We start from the raw sequence: 18404 nt of genomic DNA, 5'->3' as shown, positions 1-18404 counted from the left end.
GTTAATCTCAAATTAAAATTGAGATCAGTAGTGTTCTTTAGAGAACCAAGATTAAAGTATAGTGTGAATAAGTGAGTCGGGACCCAAACCGACTAGACAAGCCCACTACTAATTTATTTTTTGTTAGAATTCTTATCAGTCTGAGAGTATAAACTGTATCGCTCATATTCGCTCTTCCGTATTCAATTGATATTGTTTTATATGACTATTGAGTAGTGTGTCTTAACAAAACTAAAACAAGTGATTAAAAATTGTACATAATTTTTTATGGACTAATAAAATGTAGATTATATTTTAATTAATTTTAATAAATAGACATATGTATTGGCCTTGGTTCAAATCAAATCTGATAAATTTACACAAAATAAACAAAATTTGAAATATGCACATGCGATGAATTGAATTGAGTGCACAATTCCGTTTATGTTTCAAATTAAAATTAGCGATTAATCCATTTTATAAATATTCATATAGCTGATGAAATGGAGACTCAAAAATGCCACTACGTTAACATGAGACAATGATGTGTTGATGTGATGGAATGACGTAAAATTTATAACATTCATTATATCAACATTTTGATTGATCGACCTGGTTAGAGTTAAGTGTCGCGATAAAATAGAGACGTTTCACATTCCAATTTGTAACCAAACGCTTTCGGTATACCACTCACATAAACGTCAATGTATGGACTAGTTTAATAGCGTTACTCGTTGCAAATGGATTGCAAGTATTAATGTTTATTGAATAAAACTCATTTTAAAACTCAATATTCATAAAATAGAAAAAATAAAACAAACTAATGTAAAGGCTAATTTTAGAAAAACCCAATTTGTTAATAAAACTGAACCAAAATTATATAAACGTATAAATTAAATCCTTTTGAGTCTTACATCATGAATAAAACTGAATATGTAAATTTTTTAATTTTATTATTAATTTACGTAAATTTTGGTGTGTGTAAGGGTTAATTGCAAATGTTTAGAGGTCTTGTACACCTTTTATTCCTGCGTAACGCCTCATTTATATACGATAACATGGACGATTTATCGTCCCATGGGACAACACTCGTGCCACTTTCCGGTAAGTACTCCTGAATTATTGGGGCATTGTTTAGTTTCACGTCACTGATATAGAAAATACAATCTCGTAAACTACACCTGCTTTTTACAGATAACTAAATAAGTTACATATCCGTTACAGTCCGAGGATAAACAGATCACCAAACCAAAATATGAAATGTAAATTCATTGACCCAAAATATTTTAGTATTCTGATATCGAAATAACAATTGATTTATGTAATTATATTGGCTAGGTTAGTTCTGTGGTTAATGCCACGCAAATCATTAACTGGAAGTGGAATAAACGAGCATCGGAGGAAAATCCAATTTAAAATTTGTTTATCCGGACACTTTCATGGCAAAGTTTTCATTTTAATTGGAGAAAACCGCAAAAATACACGCACACACTGCAACCGACGACGCAAATTCGAAATATTGCAGCGAGATCGGTATAACCGAACACAAACGGTTAAATTGTAATTGTATTTTTCCCTTTGAGCTTAATCTTTGTTGCGGTAGGATGTAACGGGCTTGGGATTCAATCGCTAAACGAATTGAAACAAAAATTGCTTCGTCTTCCAAATGATTTATTTCTATTTACAATAAAACCTTTTTCAAAACAGAATAATTCGGTTAGTCCCCTTTTGCCACGTTTAATTTTGTACCTATGTATAATATGTATATCACTCGTATAATTAAACAATGACATTAGGCGCCACATTACTGTGAAACTGTTTAAGGCTTCCATAAGTAGATCCCTTACATCATAAGGCTAATAGGATTTAAGTTTAAGTCGATAGCAGTGTGCGACGAACTAAGACAAACTTGTATCAAGAGTGTCAGAAGCAACTGTCTCTTGTGCTGATATACAACTAGATTTGAAATTCCACTGCGAGTAAAAACATTGGCGATTTGCATCGCACAACGATGAACGAAACAATAGACATAGTTTATTAAAGGGTGAGTAGTTACTAGATCAAGCGTTAACATGTCACGTTCAGATGCACATTTTAGACACTTGTAATTAAATATAAATCGGTGTATGTGCTCGTTTTAATTAAGATAGTGTTTCGAAGCACAATGCGTCGCAAATTGTGTTTCCCATGAGAAATTAGTTTTCTTAAAGGGAACAAATGTGTGTTTATATTAATTATGCTATGCGGATAAGTGAAATAGTTTTCATTGGGGCTAGCTACAGCTCTTGAATTGATAATTTTATAAAACATTTATTTTTGCTATCAAAATTACTTGTAGTAGAAGTTATTCATTGTATAATAAATTAACATTGATTTTTTCCATTTTTAAAAACTCGTGACTAATAATATCTACTATTCTGTGCATCTTTACAAATCTTAAGAAAGTTTAGTTGTGCCAAGATAGTGCAAGTAATTAAAAAATGATGGGCAACTTTAAAATTAACGTCGCATTTTCACTTGCTTTTAAAAAGTAACTCCTTGGAACGATAACTTGGCAGTTTGTTATTTTTGTGGGTTTTTTCATGACGTCCTTTGAATAAAGCGTCGTCAAAGCCGAACTTTTTCAAAGTACTTTCCGGATGAAGACATTCAAACAATAATTAAATAATCGAATTAATCACGGAAAGTTTGCAGTTTTGAGAGGGAATCGGAACAAATATTTTGTAATATTCCAATGTGACCTACTTTGTAATTAACGCAAAGTTTAAAATAATAAATCCCCATGTGGCTGCTGCAACAAAACATATGTACTTAAAAAATATTAAATTCATTACATAAAATTATGTGATTTATTCATGAACTGTATTTCTAAATTAGACTAGAGCGGAAAACATTTCTATACACATTGACTTTTAATTAGTGCGTAGGAACCGTTCGAATTATGACTTTTAGTTGGAAAAGCATTTCATTATGTACAACGTTTTCCACATGTTTCACAAACATGTTCAAAACACGTCAATTATTAAAAACGTAATAATAAACTCTCGCTTCTAGGTCTTCGAAAAAATGGTTAAAAAGCGGGTTAATAAAACCCAACAACCGCCACAACAAAAAGAATCAAAGGAAGCTGATAAAACGGAAACTGCATGTGATACAGAGGAAGAAATCGGTTTTTCCAGGTGGTTAAAATCCGAACAAGGAAGTGAAACTTTAAAATTGTTTGTTTTTGGAAATTCATTGATACTATTACTGTGCGTCTCCTGGCCACAAATAAAGTTAGGATTGGAAGCATTTTATTCAATATACTGCGATTTGACACAAGATGCTGGCATTACTCATTAGAAGTTTCCTTTTCCTGTTCGTCATGTTCTGGTACTCCTTGGCGATTTGGACAGTTGTTGACAATTATTTTAAAGATCAATTTAGAACATACTTGGAAAAACAATTCGAGTCCAATAAGTATATGAAGCCAGAAAATATACCAGACATCAGTGATGTATGTTCAGTTAAAACGAAGAACTGTAAAAAAATGCCAATAAATAAATATGGATATTTGGACAATGATGGGAAAAATTATAGAGAGAATTTTAGAACACCAGAAGGAATACCCAAAGACAAATTTTCTAATAAATGTAATATTATGGAATACCTATTTTATATAAATAATGAAACTGAATAAACTTATTTAATCATTAAAATGCACCATGTCATGTAATCATGTACAATTTACCTTTATTTATACAACGAGAATTTGATATATACATTATTGAGCTAACTTATGCATTAGAAAAACATAAAAACAGAAGAAACTGTTGATTTGAAATTAATGTAATGTAATCGTGTACATAAGTAAATGATATATTCATTTTATATATAGGAAATGCTTATAAAAATTCAATTTTATTGTACTAAAATACTGATGTTTTAAAATGAACAATCTTTATACTAATAGTGACTTCTTATAGAATGTTCCTTTGTTAACGTGTATGCCAAAAATGGACTTTTCGTCATCAAAATTGGAGGCTTTACAGATTTTAATTAGACCATTAATCTGTCAAAATTTTTCGAAAAAAATTAAACCAAATCCATTGCTTTTAGGTATAGGACATGATATATCCATTTTATTTGGAATTACATGAAGAATTTATAATTCTAAAAATATACGGGGTGTTCCATTGAAAAAAAGTCACGTCACGACGAAATGGTTAAAAATAAATTAAAAAAGTATTTCAAGTCAAGTTATAATTGCTAGACCATTACAAATCAATACCTTTTTTCGTTGCCCATAAACTTCTAATGAATAAGTTAGGTGAATAACCCGATATAATGTAAATTATATGACACTATATTAACACCAACTAGACCAACTAAAAAACTAGAATATCTGGCAATTTGTTAGAACATAAAAGTATTAACCATATTACATTTAAAAAGAATCATATGTATTGAATTACACATTATTTGCATTAGAGTTTAATTTGAAATATATCTTCATCCATAAGATATTATAATATATATTATATAATTCATATCTTCATACATATAATATTCATAAATTTTCATTTTAACGTATGGATTAAGGATTTTTTTAAATATGTAAACAGTATGTAGAAAAATTGTTTAAATTTATAGTTATCCAATAAAATTTATTGAAACAAATATACATTTTTCAGATTACGGGTAAATATAAAATTTAGTAGTTCGAAAATAATGGAAATACGTTTTATCATGTAAATAGAAATTAGTAAAAGTATTATAATTTAATTTCATTTAACAAAAAGATTTCTATTTCTATATTCTGTCTTTAAAAAATATGTTTATCCAATTTTTACAGGAAAGAAAACAGGAAAAATATTCTTTTCTTTGATATAACTGATAATATAACAAACGACGTAAATATATATAAATAGATGCACAATGCGGCTTAGGTCGAAATCCTTCAAATAGGAAATTTAACGGTTGGAATTAGTCATACCTAAATATGAATATCTAATAAGAAAATATTTTATTGAAAAAGTAATTTATATAAGTAATGCAAATGTTAAATTTCATTTCATTATTTATTATGTAATAATTATTTGTATTTTCTCGATCTTACCAGATACTCATGCCTGTAAAAGAACAAGAAGTGAGGTTAGACGCAGGTAAATAAACAGGTGTCTCTAAGACAGGTTTAAGTTCTTCAGAGTTTTTTAAGAACACAATTACTTTACCTGTTCTTTATTCGCCGGTTAAGAAGCGCACCGTCAACTAAATTATTTTAACATCACAAAACACCACCACACAAATAATATAAACAAATTTTAAATAATTTATGCGTTATTGCTATTGGCCGGCGACTTCGTCAAAGTTAATTTGTTTAACAAAGAATTATTGCCTCATCTGTATCAGGTAGCCTGAAGCGCGTTGTCTTCTAAGTAGTTTTCTGTCTTGCTACACTGCTGCCATCTATCCGCAAACGTCTAAATAAGAAATTACTTTCATGCGTTAAATGTAAAAATAACTTGTTCTAATGAAATATTTTTTATAATAATAATGTTGCTATAAGATACTTTTACTTACGATACTTTCTTAACTAAAAAATATTCATAATTAAGACATTCTAAGAAAGATTAAGTTACATTGTTTACCTTCGAATTCAATAAAATAATTAATTTATATTTATTAGATGATTTATATTTTATTTAATTTGTAACAATTACTTCGGCGTCACAAAGTTCCGTAAATATCAAAATTTGTAAATGTGTCGTACTTATATTTACGAATCCAGCATCGTAAGTAACTGAGTGGGTCATAAAGGAAGCAAAATTTACAAAGCCTATTAAGTTATCAAGACCATCTTAAATTGTTACGGCTGCATTTATGTTTGTGAAGTGATAATATGAGTGTGGTATAGTGACTGTGCATTTAAATATTGTTGTATTATGGCACCTGGATTGTCAACAATAAAGCGAGGAAGTATTCAAGTACAAAAGGCCGCAAAAGTTGTAAATGGTAAGGTCGTTTTTAAGTAAACATCATTATATAAATAATTTTCTTATTTGATACAGAACAAATTGGATCAAGACAGGTGCTTGCAGTATTCGTTATAACGGGGTTTGTTTTATGTGGAGTTGTGGAGCAAAGTGCTTCTGTAGCTTTGAGAGCAAATAGTACGTCAAGCTTTTCAGCTGCTGAATTCGCGGAATATGTCGAGAATACCAGTTACATCACGCAATATTGTCAACCTCCGCTTTTCAAATCAAACACTACGGTTCACGTCGTCCGATCCATTCCCCACATTGAGGTACAACAAATTTATTTTAATAACAAAAAAAACTTTTTAATATATCCAGTTAAGTAATTGGTACATAAAAGTACTTAAAAAAGTTCAAAAGGTTAACATTTTAGGTAATTACGTAGGTGTTTCTTTATTGTAAAATAACATAAATTATATGTTACAATGCATTGTCTTTAGATACCGATGACCCGCACAGATGAGACGGAATCTGTATTGAGGCAAGCTTTTATGTGGGGAACATTAGTTTCCCCTTTGGCAGCCAGCAGGATAGCAGCACGAGTCGGGGCCGAACGTCTCTTTGGAGCTGGAGTTCTGGGCGCAGGAGTAGTAGCTATTATGGTCCCTGCTGCCTGGCTGACTGCCTGTCACGTTGCCATTCGATTTGTTCAGGGTATATTCATGGTAAAATTTTAATTGTTCTATTTATAATACGTATATTTATTTATATGTAATATGAATGAATGCAATAGTCATTATTTAGGAAAAAATAATACCTCAAAAAATGTATACCATTAAAAATTAATATTTAGTACATTTCTCTAAAGTGCAGAAGAGTTTTTTTATTTGATATCAAATGATTATAATAACTTCCAAATTGAAATATACACCAAAAATTAATAGAAAAATTAAATTTAGGGAGCAACATGGCCAGCAGCTCATATGTTGGCAGTAACATGGATTAAACGAAAACACATTAGCGGATTCATTTCCTTATATACAGGTAAATTGATTTTCAAAGTGGTCCATTAAAAAAAAATAATATTTAAATTTATAGCTGTGAATCTAGGTTACGCTGTCGTCGGTATTTTGGGGACAGTGTTAGTGCGAAAATTTGGAAGAGATTGGCTAAGTTATGTTATAGCAGCTTCTTCATTTTTATGGTATTTTTTGTGGTGGAGGTTTGTAGAAGAATCTTTGCATCCCAACCGACCTAAAAGAGATGTGAGTTCTAAAATACCACCTGTTCACACATGTTACCTCTTGGTTTAATAGGAGCACAGAAACTTACCTTGGCGTAGATTACTAATGTCGAAACCCGCTTGGGCTTGTGGCATAGCAGTCGTTGGAAGTCAATGGGCGGACTCCACGTTAATGCTTGGTGTTACTAAATACCTGAAGTTAGTTTACGGATTCTCCATTGAATATGTACAATTACAAAAACAAAAGCATCAAGATCGTTTATATGCATTTTTTAGGAAGACATTCTTCAATCCCTGCCTCATATCGGTCATTTCTTTGCAGCCATAACTTTCGGAATTATTGTGGATCATGTTAGGAGTACAGGAATGGCTTCAACCACTACTTCCAGAAAACTTTTCGTTTATCTTTGTAAGTGTAACATTTTATGATATCGTGTTAAACCTGCATGAATATTTTAGCACATTTCCCTCCTGCTGCCCTAATGTTCGTTCTGGGATACACGGGATGCGATCCAGCGGCCCCAGCTGCTTTGTATACGGCAGCTTTAACGATGACAGGCGCTACTCCAGCAGGAGTTTATGCAAGTGCTGCGGATATCGCCCCCAATTTTGCGGGTATTTATTAAAATTGCCTGTTTTGTAGCAAATGCATGCAAGTGTAAATTTTGTAGGTACTGTTTTTGGACTGTGTCAAACTGTAGGAGCTGCGGGACTTTTAGCAGCGAACTATGTAGTTTCTGAAGGATTGCACGGCTCAGTAAGTACTAAACTCTAAATATATATTATTAATTGTTATCTCAGTAATGCATTCATTTAAATTTATATAATAAAATTGTATGTTTACAAAAAGATTCATAAAAAATAAGAAGAGAAAATTACAGTGCTTTGCTGGATTTTGGTTCCGTTGCATGAGCGTAATCTCGTATTGTCTGCGAATCATTGTGAAATTCAGTTTAATGTTTCTTTTATTCTAAAGTAATTGCTGGGTTAATTAGTTTTTGTAAGAGTGTGTCTTTAAAAAGAAATAAGCAAATTATTTACATGATTATGTATAATATATCCAAATAAAATGTCCATTGTTTAAAAATTTTGTAAGATTTTTTTGCCTGCAAGTGTAAATTACTTCACTTTTCAAACACTGTTTTGAAGTAACACGCAAAAGTGTACTTACAGTGTAAAATTTGGCACCATAACTTCATACTTTTTAGTTATATTTTAATATAGTAAATATTTTTGTTATAAAAAATATATTTAATAGATAGAAATAGTTTGCAGGTTGGTGGAGATTAGTATTTGGTGTTTCGTCAGCAGTGCTATTAACAACTGCAACCTTTTTCATGGTCATGGGAAGTGGATCAGTTCAAGATTGGAATGCGCCAGGTGATTTCGTGCCGGAGGAAGAACCGAAAGAGGAACCATCACGACTAGAATCTGTTCTTGAATAACTTTCGATTTACGTTCGATAGTTAAATAAAAACAAAAACCTGTTTGACATAAATTGGGTTTAGGGTTGGCCGCTTCAAAATTTACGAAAACATATTTGTTATATGTTTCCGTGGTGTAGTGGTTATCACATCCGCCTAACACGCGGAAGGTCCCCGGTTCGATCCCGGGCGGAAACATTAGTTTTTTATCTTTTCTTAAATATATTTTGTCTTTTGTTGTTAATTAAAAATGATTTACAGTTTAAATTGAATAAATAGGCAAAGAAGTATTAGTATCACCTCAATGTATATATTTTTACTTTTCACCTAATTAATTAAACAATGTTATATGTTTTATAAATTACATATAATGATATAATTCAATACCATATTTATCATTAGAATTACCCAGAAATGGCATGTGTTATGTAATTACAAAATAATTTTAAAATCTAATCAACAAGAGAGATTGGAAAGTAACTGTGCTTCGAATTAACAGATATAAAATAATTCTTTTTAATAAACTATTAATTTGGAATTAATTGTAAAAGAACTAACGAGCAATTTATATTGTTATTAAACTTAAATTAGTAATTGTTAAATGAGAGAAAAAAACAAATCACAATAAATCTATTGGATAAAGCCATATTCTCACACGCATGAAAAACATGTGTAAAATATAAATTATTTTGAATTTTGAGTTTTGTGATCATTCTAATGAAGTAGGAAAGAACTAAATTATTTTGAAACGATATTGTTGGGCACACATAAACAATTTTTCAGAACATTTAATCAAATTTTCGAACAAATTAGGTGCAATATATAAATGAATTTAAATACTTATACAATATTTTCGAAAAGAAAATTGTCAAATTAATTGACCATGTTATGAGTGGGAGAAATTAGAATTAAAAATAACTACATACAATATGTCAGGTACTAAATCAAATAAAGAAAACCAATCATATATAAGAACTAAGATGAGATCAAAAGAAAGTAATTTCATCATGCAAACTTACTTATAAAAAATACCCTACTGCGAATAATATCAGAAAATTTGAACTTAATCCTGAAGTACCACTGCTAATAAAGAAAGCTTCGCTTGGTGATACAAATGCAGCAGCTGTAGTGGTCGTTGTTGAATTCTCCACTTCGTGGCTAAAATAATGAAAAATCCAATCAGAGGTCCCAATCAAAATTAATTATAAAATAACAATTCATCCTTTAAATATACAAGGATCGTTCCGCGACACAAATATAGGTCAAGGTTATTTACTGTATCCTTCGGCACTATTTTTTTTTCTATTTTCCGTTTTAATAATAAAAGCAACATTAGCAACACGACAAGACAAATTTTCTAATTATTAATTTAATTAATAAGTAACGTTGAGAATTCCTGCGCTCCTAATGTGAACTGTAATATACGTGCAGTATTAGTACTCTGGGAAAACTGCAAACAATACCTCGTGTGACAAATTAAAAATGTACATACCATTAAAAAAATTTACGAAATGCATGTGAGGAAATGAAACGATTTGAATATTCATTTATTGTTTTATTGTAATAATGGAACATACGTTTCAAAAAAGAAAACGACGAATTCTCACGAGCAGTATTCTTTGGTAACATTATGTAATATTTACATAAGTGAGTTAACGTTTATTATAGTATTTTACACCTTTTATCTACTCTAAACATAAATACGTACAAAAATCGTTTGTAATAAATACAAAATAAAAAAAAATGTTAAAATGGACAATGACTATTTACAAAATGCTAATTCTGATGTATTTTTTTGGCGATTTTGATAATTTTACAGTTTTCGCCTTAACCTCAATCGTTCGTTAGTAAAAAACATAGATATTCAATAATAATATTCAGACTCTTTGTACCTCTTAATCCTTGTTGGTGTCTTCATTTCTTCGTTTTCTTCCCCCAGTATTTCCACGTTCCTCACGGCTTTTTTGTATTGAGGCACTTGTGTGGTCGGTTCTGCCGCTTCTTCTTCTTCTTCGATAGGAAGAGATGGGTTCAGGGCCAATTGTAACATTCTTAACAAGAGCATTTCCCGAACATCTGGAGGCAAGTATTGTTCCTGTTCTTCATTGGGTCTTTGCAACAATCGCGCCACTCTTCTGGTAGGTACAAAAGACTGGGCAAATTGGTCGTTGTAAATTCCATCCTGGTTTTGTTGTCGCAAGGTCAGCGGCTGAGGTTGCTGGGTTTGATATTGCCTCCTTGGGTCTTGGTCTGGAATGAACTGTACAGGTCCAGATTGCTGGTTGTGTCCATGTCCGTTGGGATTCCTTGGTATGAAATAAGGTGCTGGTGTCGGTTGATATACTGGTCTATATTGTGGTTGTTGAACATATGTGTATGCTCTCCTTGGGTTCATCATGTCGTTTATTCGTTCTAAGCGACTTTGCCGAAGAATTAGTTGATGTAATAGTTGTTGAAATTCTCTTGTACTGACAGGAGGTTCAATATGATCAACCTCATTCTGAATGTCATTTTGAGAGTATTTTGGTACTGGCGTAATTGGTATTGGAAGTGGAAACGGTGTAGGCACGGACTGGGGAACTTCTCGGATGTATCCATTTTCATCCACCTGCACTGGAATGGGTCTTAATGGGGGAGGCACCCTTCTTAAAACGATTGGCCTAGGTTGCTGCTCCATTAATGGTTTGGGCGTGGTTTCTTTGATATATTGATCATTAGGTCTGATGTTTTGAATAACATATTGGTTTTCCATACTCTCATCTCTTGCATTCTCCAAAGGAACAATTCTTTGTTGGAGTTGACTTAAGGGTACAAGAATTGTACCTCGTTGGAAAGGATGTCTTATTGCAACCAGTGGTTCTGGTCCAGGCTGTCGATTTGGTGGGATTTGCACAATTGGAACTGGTGTTGGAGTTGCTTCATCGATTGTTGATTCAGTTGTGGAAGACTCTTGAGCGTATTCAGGAGTTGTGGGATCAATATTTTGTAAAATGTTTGACTGATAATTTGGAGTATATCTTATTGGTCTTAACGTAACTGGAGGCGCTGTTGTAGATATAATTCTGGGTCTTAAAGTAGTACTAAAAATGTGCCTTGGAGCTGTAGTAGTTATTGATCCACTGTAAACGTCAGGAATGTCGTCACCGTCCGACTGTTGAAGATTTGAAATATGTTCTCTAGCGTTAAACTCTGTTGTTTTCTCATGGGCCAATTGTCTGCGCAATATGTTACTTCTAACTTCAGGAACTTCAATAACTGGTTTTGCATCTTCCAACAATTCATGTTTTAAAGCCAGTCTTCTGAACAATGGGATCTCAGTTGGTTTGATGATGACCTCTGGCCTATCTAACTGACCTTCTGATTTGGGATTGTGTATGTGAGTCGCGACTGTTGACCCAAGATTAGACCTCCCCTGTAATAACACTCTAGGAGGTGAAGTATAAATTAAAGGCCTGGTGGTAGTTCCAGAAGAAATATTAATTACATCACTGTAATTAGGTTTTGAAGTTGTAGTAGTTGTAGTCGTCCTCCTTCTTGATGCTAAATTTGTTGTGGAAGTTGAAGGAGTTGTTGATGGTGAAGGACGTTTTGTACTAGAAGTGGTTCTATTTAATTTTGGAATTCTTTGGACCACAGAAGGTGCTTCAGTTTTGCCCAGAAGATCCGTAGAATTGCTAGTACTATATGATACTCTTTTGATTTGGCCTTCATCGTCAAGAAATCCATAAGTGCCTTTTATATTCCCTAATACATCTCGGCTTTCTATTTTAAATGATCCATCATCAGCCTCGTAGCCTATTGTGTAAGATCCATCTTCATTCACCTTTTTTATTCGTTTTATTATTTCTAATTTTCCATCTTTGCTTTCGGATTCGACTAGTTCTTCTTTGGGTTCAGCTTCTTCAGTACATATAGATGTTCTACAGATAAGTAGTATTAATAGAGGTACCAATTTCTGCAACAAAAATTTTAAATTTATTATGTTGGAAGATGAAGTTGAAAATTATACTATAACGATGAACAATTTTCACTTAATTATCAACTCTATTGTTGAAATAGTTGAAATCCTGCTGAGAATTTAATGAATTGTTGCAAAAGTCAGCAGTTGACGCAAGTTTAAGAGGAGATTCAGCCCGTTTATCATATTAGGTTAACTGCCAACTGAGAACAATAGACAAAAAATAAAACAATTCATAAATTCAACAATTTAAATTACTTGACGTTTTGTTCAACTTGTATAAAAAATTAATTTTATTAAAATTCATTTATGAATATTTTATTGTTTTGGTGTTCTAATTTAGATTACGGATCTACTATACCAGATAATAAGGCTGTAATTGCGTTACCTAATAGAACAACATTTTTATAATAGAAAGTCGATAAGTTTCAGGATGTGTGTTCGTGAATATTCGTGTTTTCAGTGATGCTGTAATTTACATTTAAAGTACACCATCAAGCGGTTCGTTTATTTATACCAAACTAAGATTACCCATCCCAACAAGAATTTATGTTCATCACGTTTTTCAGTTATGCAATTCTTATTCAATGAGATTGTTAGCAACAGAAGTATATGAAAAATAAGAAAAACAATTGTTAAAATAAATTACAATAAATACAATTGCCTCTTGACCTGATGAAGTCATTGTTCAACAAAATAACAAATAATAAACTAAATGTTGGCATTTAATTTGTTTTGTTTTTGTAGAAGAAACTCATTAGTTATTCCTTTGCATGTGTGAAAAGTTTAAGTAAACTTAATTGAGGATAAAATCTGTTTCCTGTTCACAAATTGCGTTAATTATAAGTAGATCAATTTTATATTAGGGAGAAGCAAATGATATATATGTGTATAACTTTGGTCAGGTTTTTACGAACTGCGATTCTAGGTTAACTGTTATTTAATTAGACATCCTCATTACGATGAACGCACGTACACAGCCACTTATGTAAATCCATATTAAAAATACGCAGTTGCTATTGTTGCGAGAGAAATCTTTCGTTCCGGGATTTGAAGCGCTAAGCTTCCTCCATTAGTGTTACGCATTCTACAAGTCCACCGCAATGTGAACGACATATCCTTATTTGTGGACTTCCTATATAAAAACAACTTCAATCATTTTATTACTATCTAAAATTAAAATGTTGATTTTATATATTATTGAGGATAAAAGGTTTATTAACATGTTGTTTAAGAATTTCTTAAACACAATATTTATAATATTATCTTAAATAATTTTATTTTTTTTATGTTTAATTTAAATATTTAATATAGTATATAAGTATATAATCATATAAAATTATTACATTGAAATGCACAATTCCTTTATATTATAAAATGCAAATTGAGATATAATTATCATAATTAAGTTGATAATAAATATTGCAAACAAAGTAATAATAAAATTTGAACTATAATTACACAATAAATTAATTTATATTAATTATAATTTATGAAAATAATATTATTAGAAAATCAGAAAAAAAATTGTTACTAAAAATAGATGAAATAAACAGTAATTTTTCAAACAACCATGAAAATTTTAGTAACTTATTTAATAGTTATTATAAATTAAATGAATATTTTTATTGCAATTTTATGATGCATTTTATGGATATATAATTAAATTTTAAACCGATCTTATAATATACAAATATAATATAATATTTTATTTAATATATTTTTGTAGAAATACATCCAACACAACATTTCAAACATTACCCTTAAAGAAGATTTCAATCCGATATATTACTACATATTTAGAATTAATCACTACACACCCACACATCACACCACCCTGTTGACATACCTGTAAAAGGCCTGCCATATTTCGGCAGATGCATGTAGCACGTAAGTCACCGACTGGTTTCTTCGAGAATCTCCACTTCCCTATATAACTTAAAGGATTCTTCTGCGTGCTGCACTGAGGGGGAGGCGGCCTTGTCGCTCAGCGTTCAGAGCACCTGGATGGTTGCATTCAACGTCAGTGAAAGTGTCGTGAGATATGATTTGACTCAATGTTTTATTGTATATGATTCATATTGTTTTTGTTTTGAGACTCTATATTTATGCCTAATAAATAATAATATTATTATTTAATATTTTTAAGAAACTAAATTTGAATCATATTAAAAAATTTAATTACAATTGAAACTATTTTTTTTATTTGATTCGTTATTTTTGAATATCAGTTTATACACTCAAATTATTAATAAAAATATAAAAATTGAATAGTTTTTCTTTTTAATTTGATTTTTTTTTTCAATTTATTTTTATACATTAGTTTTCCATTTAATAGTTGAATTGACAATATTAAATACTAATTAAAGTTATTTTTTGCTTAATTTGTAAAATTTAGATGTTAAGACAAATTTTTCTTAAAAATATATAAAATATATATTATTTAATTTTAATTCCTTTCCTATATTTTATTTTTAAAAATATTTGTGGTACAATATTATAACATAAATTATACATTATTATTAAAATTTAATATTTTTATAGATATGACGTTAACATTTATTACATTAAATAATAATTAAATTTAATTATTTTTATTCAATTTTTTACTTTAAAATGTTAGTTATTAAAAATAATTATAAATTAATAATAAAATGTATATAAAACAATTAATGCTTTTTTTAATATGAATTTCTTAAAAAAAAATTATTTTTTTAATTATTTTCGAATTAATTATTTTTTTACTTGTACTTATGCTAAATATAATATAAATGTGAATTTTAAATAATAATAAAATAAAACATTTTATATAGAATTTAAATAATATTTAATAATAAACAAAATAATAATACTTAAATCAGCTAATAATACTCTTTTGTTATTTTTTATTATATAATAGCATATTTCACTTCAGCTATTTTTTCGATTTTGAATATTTTATAAAATTTTTAAATGACACATTATTTAAGATACAATAAATATTTTTTATTGTGAAAAATTATAAAGAAATTTTTAATTCCAAAATCAATCACAATATATTATTAAATTTTTTAAATGTTAATTTTAAACTTTCTAATATTTTGCCAAAGACAAAATTAGCAACCGCAGCAGGACTACTTTAAAAAGAAACCTTACGTCAACTTCCTTGTGAAAATTTTAATGGTCTGACAATGAATGAATGAAAACACAAAATTTCCGAGGAAAAACAAGTTGTCCGTGTGTTCTTCGTAATGCCATGAATATTTATGGATACATACACTGTAAACAGATAGGATCGTGTAGTTAATTCAAAATGGATATTACGGCGTAGGTACCAAAATTATAGCAGAACCGTGTGAAATGGGACACTTTGTGTTTTGAATGACTCAATATTTCGTAAAGCACCTGGCATTCAAATTCGCGATTTTTTGCTTTTGTTTTAAATTTATTGTTTAATACATAATTAAGTTTTCATGATAATCTAGAATCCTTGCCAAGGCTGTTCATTTTAAACATTAATGTATAAAAATGGTATTGTTCGGACGTAAGCTCTGTGTGAAAATAGTTAATGTACCAAGACGAGTTTTCTGATGTCCTTATTATACCGTTTAAATACTAATTTGACGGCACGAGTCGGCTGTTGTTTTGGAAAAGGAATATTATTGCAAATTAAACTAAATCTGTTTACTTTTTTCAACAAAAAATAAAAATTAGATCCACAATTTTTATTAAATTTTTCCTTTTTATTAGAAAAATCCAAAATAAATAAAGGTTTTATTATGATCTTAAATTAATAGAACATATAATTATTAATAAAATACTGTACTTGCTTATTTAGGCATATATTTAGTATACTTAGGAGTTGTGTTTTAGTTTTATTTTAAACAGTTTATAAAAGTTTTTTCCAGGTCTTTTCATAATAATAGTGAGTTTTGCAAAGAGGAGATGAATGTAATTATTTATCGATTGTTAATGACAAGTAAATCAAGTAGAGTGTCGTAATAATATTACAAATAAAATTAAATAACAAAATTAAATTATACTCTAAACAATACGATGTAGGAAATGAAATAACCACTACCTTAATCCCTTCTTATTAAATTTATATTACAGTATCCTTTGTTACATATTTGTGAAATCATGAGAATATATTATAAGGTAGTAAGTAAATGAAATAATTTCCGCCTTAAATGTGCGAAGAAACGACTGTAGAACAATAGACAGTTGAAATTACCTCATTTTACTAAAATTTAATTACATTATCTATTCAACTTACGAATATTTTCTTTGGTTGACGATTTGAATGAATATAAATTTTTAGATTTCATTCCCTTCTTGATTAATGTTGACTTACATTATAATCGCATTTTGAGGAACAAAAAGTAGGAAAGGTATGCTTCATATTATTATTGGATATTTTACTGTACTGATAACTGGTTCGACTGTTAATATTATTATTATTCTTCTTATTATTATTATTGAATAATTCAATTTTATATTTTAACTAGTAGTGATATATTGAAGTCAAATCTTATTTGTTATTGTAAAAAATGAAACATCAATTAATTAAAATTTTAAAAATTCTGATAAATGTTGTTAAAATGCGATAAACAAATAACATGTATGCGTAGTTGCGTAATAGTGCCAGTGGGAAAGGTTGCTTATTGTTGCAGAGATCGGACATATTGTTAGCTTATTGTTACATGACAAGTCTACAAATGAATATAAAGTGCTTGGGAACGGCCTAAAAAGAGTAGACCATTAAAATGTGTAAATTACAGCAAATTTTAACTGAATTTTTCTTTAATTATTCGTGTACCGTGTACCCGTAGGTTTATTAAATGAAAACAATATTTTAATAAGAATATGAATAATGTAAAATATTTAATGAGCCAAAAAAGCCTTAATAAATATTGATTCACAAAATAATAATTGTTGTAAAGATTGTTCTTCTAGCATCTCTTTTAATTAACAAAAAAGTTTAATTTTTTATAATAGTTGACTGAGATTGATAGTATTTGATAGTCATTAGTAATATAATTTTAAAGTCCGAGTTTTAGTTTGTATAACTGTTTATTCTTACATCTTCCTGGTGAAATTTATTCGTATACCCAACTTCCTTTACATCGTTTTATTACGTAGAATTCACCAAAAATTGCGTGACATCTCTTCATCGAGGAAACAGTGCCAATTATCCAGATGACCAAGGTCTGCGTCTATTTCTAAAGTAAGAGAAGAAATTTTATTAGAGTATAATTAGGAAACGAATTTGCGGAGCATATCAGCTGAGGTGGTAATTAGTGCTTCTGTTATTTAATGAATACTCCACAGCATGGAACATTTGGATGTTGGCATCCCAACGGAACACTCTGCAAGATTTTTTATTTAAACATCTTTTTAGAGATATTTAAAAACACTAATAATTGACAATATATATTTTCTAATATTTCATATCTCTTTATTTGTAAACCCATGTTTATTAATATTTTTACTTATATTGGTGCTTATTATTGTCCCTTTAAATATTTTATATTTTTTATCACACTCTATATAATGGTACACATTTTAAAAATTAAAATTGATTAAAATTGAATAATTGTCAAGCCAATATTTGAATATATATTAAAAATAATTTTATATAATTATTAAATAAAAAATACTTACATTAACAAATAATATATCTTTTTTAATATTATATAAAATATACAATCGTGCAATGCTGGTTGCCAATAGTCAAGTGTAAATGGAAAGTTGGTTCAACTATAACCTAAGAGATGGCTACCAAAGTTTATTTGATGCAAATATATCCATTTACCTGTAGTATATTAGTTTTCATTATTTCAACATTATTTATTAGCAAGTAC

General features: G+C 29.5%; 3 protein-coding genes and 1 non-coding gene across 6 annotated transcripts in view; 2 read left to right on the top strand and 2 right to left on the bottom strand.

The window, feature by feature from the left end:
• LOC109607399 (tyrosine-protein phosphatase non-receptor type 13) overlaps positions 1 to 5329 on the bottom strand; it is an 88771-nt gene extending 83442 nt beyond the window's left edge. For 2 of the 3 annotated variants that reach the window (XM_049964400.1, XM_049964398.1), the window contains exons 1-2: positions 5193 to 5329; positions 5078 to 5090 (exon numbers count right to left, since the gene is read on the bottom strand). Coding sequence is in view for 1 of the 3 variants with exons in the window: in XM_049964398.1 (XP_049820355.1) it covers positions 5078 to 5088 (11 nt within the window). In the remaining 2 variants the exon portion in view is untranslated. The remainder of the gene's footprint in view (positions 1 to 5077; positions 5091 to 5192) is intronic. The other variant, XM_049964399.1, reaches the window with a different exon arrangement.
• A 515-nt stretch (positions 5330 to 5844) lies between these two features.
• LOC109609073 (sialin-like) lies at positions 5845 to 9331 on the top strand. The gene is made up of 10 exons (XM_049964405.1): positions 5845 to 5973; positions 6030 to 6265; positions 6437 to 6661; positions 6896 to 6980; positions 7035 to 7201; positions 7253 to 7405; positions 7456 to 7588; positions 7639 to 7794; positions 7851 to 7936; positions 8448 to 9331. Exons 1-10 carry the CDS (start codon positions 5904 to 5906, stop codon positions 8622 to 8624), a joined length of 1488 nt encoding a protein of 495 aa, XP_049820362.1. The 5' UTR covers positions 5845 to 5903; the 3' UTR covers positions 8625 to 9331.
• On the top strand, positions 8729 to 8801 carry Trnav-aac (transfer RNA valine (anticodon AAC)). The gene has a single exon. It is a non-coding gene; the product is annotated as a tRNA-Val (tRNA).
• A 260-nt stretch (positions 9332 to 9591) lies between the features above and the next one.
• Positions 9592 to 14429, bottom strand: LOC109609071 (tyrosine-protein phosphatase non-receptor type 23-like). Its single transcript, XM_049964402.1, has 3 exons — positions 14411 to 14429; positions 10496 to 12558; positions 9592 to 9761 (listed from the first exon to the last, which is right to left on the bottom strand). The coding sequence occupies exons 1-3, from the start codon at positions 14426 to 14428 to the stop codon at positions 9623 to 9625; spliced, it is 2220 nt and encodes a 739-aa protein (XP_049820359.1). The 5' UTR covers position 14429; the 3' UTR covers positions 9592 to 9622.
• Between the last annotated feature and the right edge of the window lie 3975 nt (positions 14430 to 18404).

The sequence above is a fragment of the Aethina tumida genome, chromosome 3, assembly GCF_024364675.1.
Source record: "Aethina tumida isolate Nest 87 chromosome 3, icAetTumi1.1, whole genome shotgun sequence".
NCBI classification, from domain to species: Eukaryota; Metazoa; Arthropoda; class Insecta; order Coleoptera; family Nitidulidae; genus Aethina; species Aethina tumida.
Note: the sequence above shows the minus strand (reverse complement) of the source record. Positions and strands in the feature narration are given on the sequence as shown.